Raw genomic sequence first — 14032 nt, 5'->3', positions numbered from 1 at the left:
GTCTGGAAGAAGTAGTACCTGTATTACTCCTTTAAAATTTTGATAGTTTTCAAATATGATATGATCTTACAATTTTTCCAAAGGTTTACCCTATGCTCTGTTAGTTGGTTATGAAAAAGAGATTAATTTTAAGATACAAGTTCAGCAATTTGCCTTTTGTTCTTCTTGATCATTTAAAAATATTAATATATAGTAATATATCACTATCCATCTTGGTTTCACTTACTAATGTAAAATATTAGGATCAGATATTTTTATCTATATGCATGGAGGACACGGAATATTACCTATTTCAACAATAAAGTATATTTTTATTTTAAAAGAAAACATATTTCTGTACTTTTTTTCTTGAACAAATTGCTACTTCTGAAAGCCAAGACAGTCACTGTCTGGGGACTCTGAATATTCTGATCAGAACACTAGAAAATAAAAGGTGTTTTTAGACAAAACTGTGACAGTGTTGCTCAAGGTATGATCCTATATTTTATCTTTTCGAGAAAAAGATATTCAGAAAACCAAAGTGAGAAGAAATTTGGGCATAAATTATTGAAGCCTTTGCTGCGCCAATCCAAACATCATTGTCATTTAATATATGCACAATTATTTTAGATAAGCTAAAAATGTGTGGGAAAATATGATTCCTTCATTTTAATTCAAGATTTTTTTCCCTTAAAGGGCCACTTGCAGAAATCTATTTTTATTGCTGAGTAGTAATCAAGGAATGTCCCACTCAAGTTTTTAAAGTCACCTCTCCAATTGCACCTTAATCTATATTAATTTCTGTGCAAATTTTTTAAAGTATAAATAAGACCCTCTTTCAGCCTAAAAACAAGTTACATTCGCAGTAAATTCCTCCGTCTTAGAGACCACTTCCTTTTTTACAATTCCTAGGCAAAGTGACTTTGACTTATCTTGTCATTTATTAAAATTCATCAGTCGATATAGGAAGTCCGCTTGCATACATCAGTCCCTATCTTGGTAAAGACTCTTACTGAAAATAAAAGAACTTTTTTTTCCACGTAAATAAATCCGACTTCTTTCTTGCAACTCAAGGTGGGCGATCAGATCGGTTGCATAATAGATATTGGGAAGCTCACTGGCAGGGAGCCTTAAGAGGCAAGCAGCTATCTCAATTTTTCTCACTTAATCTTGGCTTCACGTCAGAAGCTGTGCAGCAGTGCAGTAGAATAGGGCCTGGCAAAACCTTTGCGAGCAAAGAGCCTTTTGTGCTGGGACTGTGGCTCGATACCGTCGCCTCGGCCGTTGCCAAGGCTGGATTTCCTATTGATTTTCCTCCTCCTTTGCTTCCCTAGGCTCGCGCTGCCCGGACATTGTGGGTGTGCGTGCTGGATTTCTCCCGGATGCTCCCCGACTAACATGGATGTCCCACCATCCCTTGCAGTGGAAGGTTGCTCCTTGGCGCAGTGAGTGAAGAACATGCAGCGATTGCTAATGGGTTTGGGAAGCGGAGACTCCTTCCTCTCTCTGTGACCATGCCGTGATCTCGTCTGCGGCCACCACTCGACGCATCCTCATTCCTACCCGAACCGGGAGCCTAACGCTAGATCGGGGAAGTGGGTGCCGCGCGTGTGGACACAGAAACACCATGAAGATTATTTCCCCGATTCTAAGTAATCCAGTCTTCAGGCGCACCATTAAACTCCTGCTCTGTTTACTGTGGATTGGATATTCTCAAGGAACCACACATGTATTAAGATTTGGTAAGATTCCCCATTCCTCTCCATCGCCTGGTATCCGGCTCAAAGGCAGCCGGGATATAAGCAGGCGGCTTCGCTCTGCCAGGCGGGTGGGCTCTGTGCGTTTCGACCTGTTCACTGCTCCGCCGCCTCCCGGGCTTTTAAAGAACCCACTTGCGTTTTTCATTTCATTTCTTTTTCCCCTTTTATTTAAAAATAAAATAAAAATTAGCCGCGGGAGGATGAAGTGGGTGTTAGTGTGTAGTAGTGGTCGCTGCGTTACCTCCCCACGGTAGCCAGTCACGGAGACGGTAATGACGCTGGGGTACGGCCACCGCCGCTGCGCCTGCCTATCTCCCCGGGAGCCTTCCGGGCTCGCCGGCTGCTCCTTCCCCACGAACGTGTGCGCCGCGGCTACGCGCATCTCGGGCTGCCCAGCCGATGAGTTAATATCTAGTAACTCTTTGGGAAGTTGGCGTCCGTCCGCTTCCGCCTGGGACCTGGACAGGTACGCAAGTGAAAGGCACTAACCCTTTTGATCTCTTTTGTCACCAAAGAGCCTTTTCGATTAATACCACCACTTTCCCAATCCCTGGTGCCCTTACAGGTACGCGGAGCTTTTATAAATGTTGTAACGTTGAAGGCTCTACTTAGCAAGGGGAGGCTACTGCTTAACTGAAATGAAATTGCGTCCTAAGGAAGGGTTTTTGTTTGTTTTTAACTCGTGAGTCCTCCTCCCACAGCTTTCTCACTCGGCATCCTGGACCAATAAATGATGAACAGTGGTGATTGGGGTGGAGGGAGGCTGTGTATCAAAGTCTCCCTGCATTTTTATTTCACTTATAGCATGATTTTTAAAAAATGAGGTGACAGTTATATATTAGGGGAATCTATTTCTTTCCCAAGGAATCAAGTTTCCTTAGAGCGCGAAGGAAAATCTGAACGTGAGACTCGGCGGAAACGCTGGACATAAGATTTGCTTGGAGGAAATGAAGCGTGGGGGCTAGGCTCAGCCGCTCTGGATGGCCAATGGAGTTTCAGTAGAACTAGTCAGGGAAAGTTCCCTTAAGTAGATAAGAGCCAGAGAGGAGAGAGCCAACGGGGGTAAATGCTCCCACTGTGGGTGCCTCCTTTGACAGTTCAAGTGGATTTAGACCAAAGAGTGCAGGAAAGCATATAATCCTGAGTATGTGTCTTTGAGATAAAAGCAGATACATTAAGTCACTCAGTCAAATTTAAATCGAAGAGTGATTGCCTGCACTTCCCATTATGTCAACAGCATCTTTTCTCTTTCCTTTTCCCATGTGCTTTTTCTATAATTACAAAATTTATCATCTTTCTCAGGCTTTGTGGAACCAGGGTAGCAATGCTTTCACATACCGAAAAAGGGAACCCTACCATCCTCCCCCACCAACATATAGACACTTGGAGTCCAGAAGACTGGTAATGACAGAAAAAGACAATGAGTTATAACTGGGATTCCTTCTGTAGTAGTTTCCCTGCTTTCTTCATGCCTTTAGATGGTACTTAAGCACGTTGCTCTTAGCAACAAGCGTCCACAGGAATGCTTATTTCTTTGGATGAGATAAAACAGGTCCCTGTATCACTAGAAATGTGTGTGTGTTCAGCTGTTTTGCTTCAAGCATGGTAAATGCTACAGTTTGGTAGTTTTGCCCAATATTTTGAGTAGTACAACCTACTTATTTGGAATACTGAAATATCTTCTGAAGTGTGTTTGTGAATGAGTGTGTCTTAGTGTGTTTGAGGACTGGGTGGGGAAAAAAGGAAGCCTGGGAGCCGGAAAACTGCCACTATTTCTCTAAAGATTTAATTATTGCTGCTCTGGTCTTGCAGCACAATATTTGCTGAATCATTAGATTGTTACATTCGCTGATCATTTCATATCTTCATATTAAAAATCTTGGCGGCTGTAGCAGAGTGTGTAGCAGCTTTCCAAAACAGCTGACACACACACACAAAAATACATTTTCCTAGACCAGTGCTTACTAAGAATGTCCTTAAGAAACAGGGGAGTAGGCAAACACCTTCCCACCCGTGCCCTGATACCTTAAACCAACAGCCCAGTTCCTAGATAACCTGTTATTTCCTCCATTAACTTCACACATCTTTCACGTGGAGATCCATTTTCTCTGATTTCTGACCTGAGTTGTGGGGGGAGAGCTGTGTACATTGCATCAGTGGAACATTTCCCCTTGAGGATATTTTGATGCAATGGCGGGAGTTTTATTTTCTTTGGGGGAAAACATGTTTTAAGTGGAGTGGAGGGTTGCGTGTGTGTGAACCACTCTTGAGAAAGGTTATTTTCAACTTCAGCTGAAAAGGCGAACCAGAGCCTCATCCCTGGCCCCAAGCCTGGGAAGGGAAGGGGTTGGAGTTGCTGATGGAGCAGCTGCCCCTGGGTTGCGGGTGAGACCCTCCGCCTGTACCGAGGCGGTGGCATCCAGCCCTTCCTTCCCCCTGACCCGGGCTTGGCTGGTCTCTGCCAGCGGCCGAGCGTCTCTGCGGCGGCGCTATGGCAACCGCGGAGCCCGCGCGGCGACCGCCCCAGCCCCCCTTTCCCGCAGGTGGTGGAAAACCACCTTCACCGGTTCTCTGCTGCCCTTTCCCCGTTCCCACTGGGGCTGTGACCTGACCGTGCGTCCTACCAACGTCTGTAGATCGGTGAGCAGCTCAGGGTGCTGACCCTTGTCGAGTCCCTCGTCACTCCCGCCCCTCTTTCGGGTACTCAGTCTCTCAGTCAGAATCTCTTCTCTCCCCCTCTGTCTCGTTCTCTCTCAACACACACACACGCGCGCGCGCGCGCTCTCTTGCCAAGCAAGTACGACACTTTGGCACAATGACTCCTCTCTGGTCCCCCGGAAAACTTCCTGCAGTCGCGCCCGGGAGCGCCTTGTCCCGGTGCCCTCTCCCTCCCTGCCTGGCCTCAGGGCGGCACTGCTGGGCCTGCTCCTCCCCGGCCGCTTAGCAAACATCTCCGAAAGTCTCCAGAGCACTGACCCCAGGGCACTCTCCTGAAGCTTTAAGGCAGCCTGGGGGCGGTGGGGGAGAGACCTGAGGCTCAGCTAAGGGTTAGCTCCTGCCCCGCGGGTGGGGCGGCGCCTCGCCGTGCGTGGGTCGTGGCCCTTTGCCCACCTTCGACCCTGGCTCGGCCCAGCTTGGCTTCTCCAGGGCGACCACCCACCGGGCGCGTTGTTGGGGACCCGGTGGATGTTGGACGGTCAGGGAGTCAGTTCCCTCGCTCCGGGTCGGCTAAGGCGTCCTGGGGCCGACCTTCCCGGGCCCCTAGCCTGCGACGCCCCCAGCCGGGCCTCTCGGCCGCGCGCCCGCCCCGCAGCCCGCGGCGCCGCGCTGTGTAGATGAGGCATCTTTGTTTGCCGGCGGCTGCGGCCCGGCCCTGCTAGCGGCTGGAGAGGGAGAAGACGGAATCCTTCCGTCCGCGGGGGCGTCGGCCCCGATTCCACGGTCCCCCCGCACGACCGTGGCTCGGAGGTACTGGAACGTTTTTTTTTTGTTGTTGTTACTTCAGCCGCTCTCCTCTTCCGGGTCCGCTGACCTCAGCTCCTGGGAAGGCGTGGGGAGGGGTAGACGCCGGCCCCGGCCCGGCTCCAAGCGGGGCTGGCAGTCCCGCTCGGAGTTTGGGGGCTCTGGCATCTTCTTTATGGAATCACTCCCCAAGCCACCACTAGTATCCCGAGGTCGGGTTTTTCAAATTCCTGACCTGAAATGGCGTTTAGAACGCCGGGAATGAAGACATGAACCCAAACTTTCTCCCAAACTCGTGGGCGGCTCCTCCAAGATAGTCCTCTGCGAGGAGCTGAGCGTGTGGTAGGCCACTTGTTCCCTTCAGATGTTTCGACTTAGCTTTCCTCGCAGGCGTGCCAGTAAAACAGCTTTCTTAAAAGGCTTCCCAGGCGAGGTCTTCCTCCAGACACGCTGGGACCTCCTTGGCACTGTGCACTGACCCTGCGTCCATGGCACAGTGCATAGCCACCTCCCTGCGCAAGGTGAGGGCCACCAGATCAGGGACAGCCCGGATAATAGAACCCACAGAGTGAGAGGGAACGGAAAGGGTTCCTAGAGAAATTCCCCCTATTTGCTGGCCATCTCATGTGCTCCCAGATATAATAATTAGTAGCAGATGTTCTGCAATATCGAGGAGTGTGAGTGAATTGGTCGGGCTTAGGAGCTGCCGCTCTCTCCAACTTCTTTGAAAGAGATTTTTCTTCCTTTGGGAGGTGAGGTGGGCGGGAGGGAGGAGTGGCCTTACATCTGGCAGCAGGAAAACTGGCTCCTGCGAGGCGGGGATGGGGGAGTAATAGTGGCTACTATCTGCAGCGGATAAAACCTGAACACCTACCTGCTCAGCTGAGCTCTGGAAAGCAAGGAAGAGAAATCTGTCCAAGAATCGCCAACACAAGGGCCACACTAAAAAAAAAAAAAAAAAAAAAAATCTTTTTCACATAAGTTCTCACTTACTCTTAAAGCTTCAAAGAATAACTCTGATGTGATCTATCAACGGAGGCACACTCATTTCAGAAAATTACTTTGAAAAATGATCTTTTCGTCCTCTAGAAATAGCACCCCTTCTCCACCCAGACACATGGAACTCAACACGTTTTCTGGCGTTGTGAGGTGGTCTTCCAGAGGTGAACAAGTGTTTCTATGTCAGTAGACATTTCTTCAGACAGACACCTTTAGCTTTCTAGTTTAATTCAAGTGATGGCTGCAGTGTGTTCATTCCCTAAATTCTCAGATGACACTGTTTCAACATTTACTCAGCACAGGAAAGTTAATGTGAATTGCTCCCACACAAAGGAGGAACGTAACAGGCCAAACACAGGCTGCATCATTGATTATCAGAGCCTTTTCAAGTCTATTCACCATTAAAAAGAAGTGTCACCTATGATAATGGTGACATGATCATTGATTTTTTTTTGTTTAATTATCAACATTTCTGATAAAGAAAATGCTTTGCTCTTTTGTGGTAGAAACTCAAGTGAAAGGAATTCATTTTCTCCTTCTGTTCTTAGGATTTTACTGTGTTATTGTAGCTCCAGCTCCATTTATTCCCTGGAAATTGTCGATGTCCATTTTTACACATCAAAGTAGGAAGTGGTTCACTGTCTTTCAACTGTACTGTACTTAAATCATTCATCTACTGCATCCATAATACCGGAGGTTTGCGAGAGATCCTAGGTTTTCCTCTGAAGGGTGGTCTAAAGTATTGAAGTGAAATTGCTGACTGTTTTGCATTTGAGGGGTGAAGCTTTATCTTCTATGGGCTTTCAATTTGTAGTCCAGTTATCAAGGTACTAGAAGTGCTTCAAATGAATCTTAAACCCTAAATCTTAGCATGAAAGGTAAGGTCAAAAGCCCCCGAAAGGGAAGGAAGTAGGTGCACATCATCATTATTGACTGGTCTAGATTAAACACTGGAGAGGAAGATTTCAATCTGATAACGTCACAGGGCTTCCTGTTTTTCTTTGCTGCTTCTGCTGACAATTTTGTAAGGTAATTAAATTGGCTGATTGAAGTCATGGTGGTCATGGGGCGATAAAGACCATTTGGATTTAATGGAATTTAAAACAACAGAGCACTGAACACAACTCTTACCGAACAAGAATTTTAATGGCCCATTCCGGGTGCTGACTAAATAGAACGCCCTGAACAAGTTTAATCGAAAGGGCAAGGCAGATTAGCACTATATAGTCTTTATGGTTGAAGATTGAGGAATTAAAATCATCCCTTTAAAAGACTCATTAATGCATTATTAAGATTTAATGTAGGTTAAATAAGCTTTCTTTAGACCTTCACCATATACTGTGAACCTAGGTTTAGGACCAAGTTTCAATAAGGAAATGTTTTTTTAAGAGCTGGCTTCATAAATAGAATTATGTATGTCTCTTATTTCAAGAACAAAAGACATTTAGAATTCTTTGAGAGTGTCCAAGGTGTTGAGGACAGGTGTTGATGATGAATCCTTTCTTTTCAGTAACTGAAAAGAACAAATTTGACTTTTCTTTGAAAGTTTTGCTTTTGGTAGTTTTTTCTTATACACAAAGCTTATCTGTACTAGAGAAACTGCAAAGATAATTTTAAAAATGTTCTCCTACAGTTTCAGCAGTGTCATAGGTATTTAACTTAGGCTTTGCACTGTCTTTTTAATCCTGTCCTTGTTTTTCCTTAATGCAACTTCACTCAGGTTACCAGACTTTAGTGCACTCAGGTTCCTTTTGCCCCTGGAAAAGGGCAATTCTTTGCTTTACACTGAGAATACATTTAGCTCCAGTTCCATGGTAAAAATCAAGCCTCAGTCTCTTATGAGATTGTTTCTTCAGACCGCTTCTTGCCTTGTGAAATTGTCTTCTTAAAGTTCTGTTCCTTTGATTATTCTAGAAAAATGTGAGACCCAAGTTTTTATATAAACATCTGCCCAATTTTGATTGTACATAATTTTAAAAAATTGTTTTAAAAATTCTGAGCTGACCAAACCAAAAGCACTCAGCTAAGTGGGAGGTGGCCCAAAGGTCACCAGGTTTCATCCTCCAGCCCACCCCATATTCCCACTCCTCACTGGTCCCCAAACAACTAGGCCTATTTGTCTCTTGCCTCACACTTTTAGGGCCAAATATTTTATATTGTTGTATTTTCGAAGTGACAATAAGCTTAGATAAAACTAATCTGGTATCACTGAGTGGGAGGTTAGAGAAGACCCTTAAAATCTTTCTGCAGGATTTTTCATTTTACATTTTATTTTTGTATTTGAGCTTTGTGGCTTGTCTCCATTTACCACAGCATTCAGATATAGCATTTCCCTATAGATTGATTTGAACCCTTTATTTTCTTAATTAAAAACAAAACCTTCTTTTAATAGAGATGGGTCTCTGGACAGCAGAGCTATATGTGATGTTCTGAAAGGGTCTTGGGAGGTTGTGGCTTTCAGATATTTTCCCCACTGACACACGTAATTCAATCAGCTTTTCTTTTTGGTTTAGCATTTGCCGCCTCCCATGGCCTTGTTGTAAGACAAGTATATTCAGGAAGGGAGAGCGCATAGTCCCTGGATGGTAAAGTTAGGATGAATATATTAGATCAATCGATTCTGTGACAGAGATGCTCAGCTGTGTAAGAGAATACCAGGTGCCTAAGGGAGTGCTGAGTGATTAGCACTAATGTGATGGGGAGACTGAAAAAAGAGTGAAGTCAAGTGCCGTTTGATACCAAGTCTCTTCTAGATTTACTGCCAGACATCTCAGTGCGTTGTAAATTGATCTTTTTGCTTGTATTAGTCCAAATCTTTGAGCATATGTGATGATTTTAAATAAGACATCAGTGATGTTCTTACATTGACATATCTGCTTCCAATAAAAGGATCTTTAAATGCTTTTCACACCTTTTTTAAATCAACAAGGTACTTTTCCTTCAGTGAAATGAAGCAAGTGTTTGGAAGGTGTCGCCTGTAACTCCCATTTCTGTCTCCAGCTCAGCCTCACTCTGAGTCCTTGACCTATCACAATGGGAATATTGCTCAGCTAAAATGATCAAATAAGCAAAGCAAATATTAAAGCAATGTTCTGCTTCAGTAATCATCATAGGCTTTTGGTTTATTTTATGCTGTCTTTTTAATCCTGATTGTCTTACTAAGAAAAGCTTCTTTCTGTATTGTTTATCATACCTTTAGTGCATTCAGGCCCTACCGTGCCCAAAAGAAGTGAAATGAAAACTTTCTCAAGATGAAGGAAAACTATAGAATCATACAATATCTGAGCCAAAGGGGGCTTTAAAGATCAAATCTAGTATCCTAAGTTTAGAGATGAATTGCTAAGGGCAGTTAAATAGCTTGTTCTGGTCACAGCTTGTTAATGTCAGATTTTAGGCCAAAATATGAACATCCTGACTGCCGGTCAAGTGATGTTTTTCAGTGAATTATGCTGTTTTTCAAGGGTAGCCTCTGACTCTCTATGTTTTGCATCAGTTTTAGGAAGAGTCAGTGATTCTTGTAGCTTCCCCTAGACATTTGCTTCCTCTGTTTCTTCCACCTTTTCTTTCATAGAACATTATTCCATAGATTATTCCCTTTCTTTCTTCATCTCCTTCTTCTGTAGCTCCCCCATTCCCCTCTTTCATGTCTGTGAAGGTCTTCCTTTCCCCAGGGTCCAAAGCTTTGACCACATCTATTTATTCAACAAACAGTAATTGAGTACCTGTTATGTGCTAGGCAGATAGAATTCTAAGACCCAGATTCTGACCTCAGGGAGTTTGTAATCCAGTTAAAGAGTAAAGACATATACACATTAAAGTACCGATTGAGAGGCACAGAAAATATATACAATAGTTGTTTAAAGGAGATTATTGTGGGCTTGCATTTTTATAGGAGAGATGAGACTCCGGCTGGGATCTGTAAAAAACTGTGTAATAGGGAAGAAGAGAGGGAAATGTATCATTGACAGAAGACTCAGAACAAGAAAAGGAATTTAGGCAGAAGTTACGAAGGTGACCTTTGGAACAGGGAATAGACTGGCCCTGTTAGAGGATAGATAAGGCCTTGCTTTTCCATAGCTTTAAGATTTAGGTTACAGGGTTTGTACTCTGGTTTGTTGCCCCTCGAAAGCAATTGAACATGGAAGTCTCGGCTTGACTTGGTCTGCAACAAGCAGTCAAGTGGTTTCTCAGTCTGCTGCTTACATTTTATGAAGAACAAGTGGATCTCTTTTTTCTGTGTTGCTGAAATGCAAGCAAAGGACCCATCCTTGTCCTTGATCGTTGAAACCTTTAAGAACTTCTTGGTCTTGGATCACAGATACTTCTTAAGAAAAGTTCTGAAGTGAAATAAAGGAATGTCTTTTTAACATATGGCCAGATCAAATGATTAAGCAAGGAAAAATTTCCAGTTAATCTAAAGGAGAATGCAATCGAAGACAACTTAAAAGTACCATTAGCTTCTTGCAGGGACATAGTATATTGTCTCCAAGGCATTCTCAATGTTTTTTGTCTAATTCCAAGAGATTTCCATTACCTGAAACAATACCTATACATATGTATAATTTCATATAATATAATAAAATTATTTAAAATCAGGATTTAAAATTAAATTAAAATTAAGAACAATTTTAGTAGAATGGGTTTATTGTAACATTTTCTAATTCTACATGAACTCAGGACCCTAGCCCTGTTTGAATTAGAATTTTACTCTTGACTTTGTCACCTAGTGGCTGTAAATTAGGAAAAATAATTAAATCTCATTAAGCCTTGACTTCCATTTCTGTAGAATGGGTGTTACTTCCTAACTTCCAAGGATAATATTTGAATTAATAGGAAAATGTATAGAACTCTGGGCTTATTGGTAGAAAAGGACTTTTGGGACTTTGCTCTATACATACACATCAGAATGGGAGGAGCCTTAAATAATTTAAATTCCTGGTTCCCAAACCTGGAGATCCTGTGGTTTAAAATGTTTCATTTTTTTCACAACTGCATAGTCATAGTATCTTCACTTTTTTTTTTAGAAAACTCTTAAGAAATGCACTTCAAAGAAACAAAACAGAACTCACCCGCAGGTTGAGAATCAATCATTGAGCCAAATAATCCTAAGGAGTTTTTGAATTTAAAATTTGTAATTCCTGTTTATAGTAGTGGGTGCATCAGCTTTCTGGATTGACAGTTGATAGTCAGGACTACGCTATGCAAAACAGTGAGTACATTTTGTAGATAAGGGTTGTGACTGGGACGTTTTATCTTTCCTCACAGAACGCAAGCAGTGTTGGGCTCTTGGCATACCACTGAAGGGCTGACTGATTCTTTAAAACCTGAGCAATTAGAATATTCATACTCACATAACCGACCCCATAGCTCAAAGGGACCTTAAACAGGTGTTGTTTTACAAATAATGTCTAAGATGATGAATAGCTGTGGGACCTTTCTCGCTCAACTTCCTACTAAAGGTGCCCCTAAGAGATCATTTTAAAATTTTGTTTTCCCAGAATCTATCAGAAAAGAATTCAGCAGACATCTGCTCTAGTTAAGAAGACCTCCAACTCAGTTGCCATGAATACATGTAAATGGCCCAGAATCTGGGCTGAAAATAGAGTCCAGCCTACGTGGTGTTCATTAGAAACCTCTTGGACTAAACCATGCTCACCTCACCCCCAGTCCACTGCTCTGACTATACTATCATATAGTTAGGTTATTGTTAGGTCATGGTGCCAAGAGTTGAAATCTGGACATTACTTTTGGAATGAAACCATAATGCTCATATGTTTGTTTCAGGTGTACATTGTTAATAATTATATACGCTGCTTTAGTATTAAAACTGATAATATCTTTATCTATCCAAATTATTGGTTGCTAGGTTTTTTCCACATTTATTGCCAATTAGGTAAAACATCAGTTTACTAAGTATATTCGTATAATTTAACGCCATCTGGGAGAATTTATACTGAATTACGTATAGAAGACACCTTATTGATGGTACCATTAATAGCACAGTTTTAGATTGGTTAGAGAGTCTAAAGTATTAAAATCATCATAATTACATGCTAATGATAATTTTAAGATAAATATTGAAGAAACTCATTGAATTAACTTTACTATTCCTGGGAAGTTTTCTTATTTGGACTCAACTCTGTTTATTAATATGTGTTTAAATATTGTCAATTATTTCATTAAAATAGTTCCAGGGGGATTTAATGATTGAGAGCATGTAAACATATAATTTCAAAAAAATTGTGTCTGGTGGTGTGCAGTTCTCTGGCAGACATATTATGACAAGTCCTTTTAATATGGCATGAATTTCACAGGTTTTTTTAAAAAATTATCTTTTTTTATTGAATTATAATTGATTTACAATTTTTTGTCAGTTTCAGATGTACAGCACAGTGATCCAATTATATACAAATATATATTCTTTTTCAAATTCTTTACCATTATAGGTTCTTATAAGATACAGTATAGTTCCCTGTGCCATACAGTAGGTCCTTGTTGTTTGTCTGCTTTAGCTATGGTAGTCTGTATCTGTTAATCCCCAGCTCCTAGTTTATCCTTTTCTTCCTTTCATCTGATAGCCGTAAGTTTGTTTTCTATGTGTGTGAGTCAATTTCTGTTTTGTAAATAAATATCATGTGATACAGTTTTAGGTGGAATCTTAAAAAATGATACAAATGAACTTATTTGCAAAATAGAAATAGAGTCACAGTAGGTTTTAATCCCATATATTCATCCAATTTAAAGTCTAGAATTACTGTGCTTTTGTAGTGCATTTGGAAAATATGGAGAAGTCTAAAAGTGTAATAATTGTGCCATTCTACTAAAACCGCTATTATCATTTTGCATCTATTTACTAGCCTTTTAAAGTTAAAACAAAAACATTTTGATTGATTACAAAAGTAATACATAGTTACTGTAGAAAATGGAAAATGTATGAAAATTATGAAAAAAATCACCTATTATCTCACCATTAATGACATTTTGAGATTTATCCTTTACTTTTACTGTCCCTGTTTTTTTTTTAACTTAGTTTTTTTCCACTTAACACGTTATTGTGAACAGTTTTCTGTCATCAAGCACTTTTGTATAACAGTTTTTTAACAGTGACTTTCCACTATATAGATGTTTGTCATTTATTAACCAGTTCTTCTAATATAGGGCCATGAGCTTGGGTTTTTGATTCAAACATACCTGAGTCTGACCCGAGCTCTGCTGCCTTTGAGCTGTATGATTGATACATGCTGTGGAATCTTCGTAAGTTTTAGTTTCCTTGCTTGGAAAATGGGAATGACAGTATTATCTACCTTATAGAGTTATTCTTAGAATCAAGAGATGATGCATACATAGTGCTTAGTGAAGTGCCTGGCATATAAGAACCTGTTAACATAATCAATCAGTTACTCAATCATTTAATTAATTTTGCAACACCAAGTACTTGATTTCTGTAATTGGTTCAGGCTCATTTAGATCAGATGCTTCTATATCATATGCTATTTTCATAAGGATGATTGGATCCCATAGGAGTCCTATGAGATTTTTAGGCCAGTGGGGTGCCCTTTAAGACCGTGAAGGGCCAGACGGTCAACCAGGACCCAATAGGCCTTTAGACAGGTGACATATAAATAGTGGAGTATCTCTCTGCAGTGGTGGGCCTGCCTCCCCACCCCCATACGTGCTTCTGAAGCTGAGGACGGCTCTGGCTCTCAGGCACCGGTGATGAGGTTGGACAGGGGAGGAACAGCAGCAGTTTCATAGTCCTCCCTTTACTTTCTGATTTGCTAAGCAAATTCCATGTGCTTTACTTGCTAATCACATTATCATCCCCGATGCTT

General features: G+C 41.9%; 1 protein-coding gene across 3 annotated transcripts in view; it reads left to right on the top strand.

Annotated features, from left to right (window-relative positions):
* The window catches only part of GRIK2 (glutamate ionotropic receptor kainate type subunit 2), a 605730-nt gene that overhangs the window by 30352 nt on the left and 561346 nt on the right, over nt 1-14032 (top strand). For 2 of the 3 annotated variants that reach the window (XM_031456080.2, XM_031456083.2), the window contains one exon: nt 1314-1721. In XM_031456080.2, coding sequence (XP_031311940.1) covers nt 1607-1721 — 115 coding nt within the window. In that variant the 5' untranslated portion in view covers nt 1314-1606. Of the gene's footprint in view, nt 1-1313; nt 1722-4929; nt 5208-14032 lie in introns of those variants that run through there. The other variant, XM_031456088.2, reaches the window with a different exon arrangement.

The sequence above is a fragment of the Camelus dromedarius genome, chromosome 6 (genome assembly GCF_036321535.1).
Source record: "Camelus dromedarius isolate mCamDro1 chromosome 6, mCamDro1.pat, whole genome shotgun sequence".
In the NCBI taxonomy this organism is placed as follows: domain Eukaryota; kingdom Metazoa; phylum Chordata; class Mammalia; order Artiodactyla; family Camelidae; genus Camelus; species Camelus dromedarius.
This window is presented reverse-complemented; position numbering and strand designations above follow the sequence as displayed.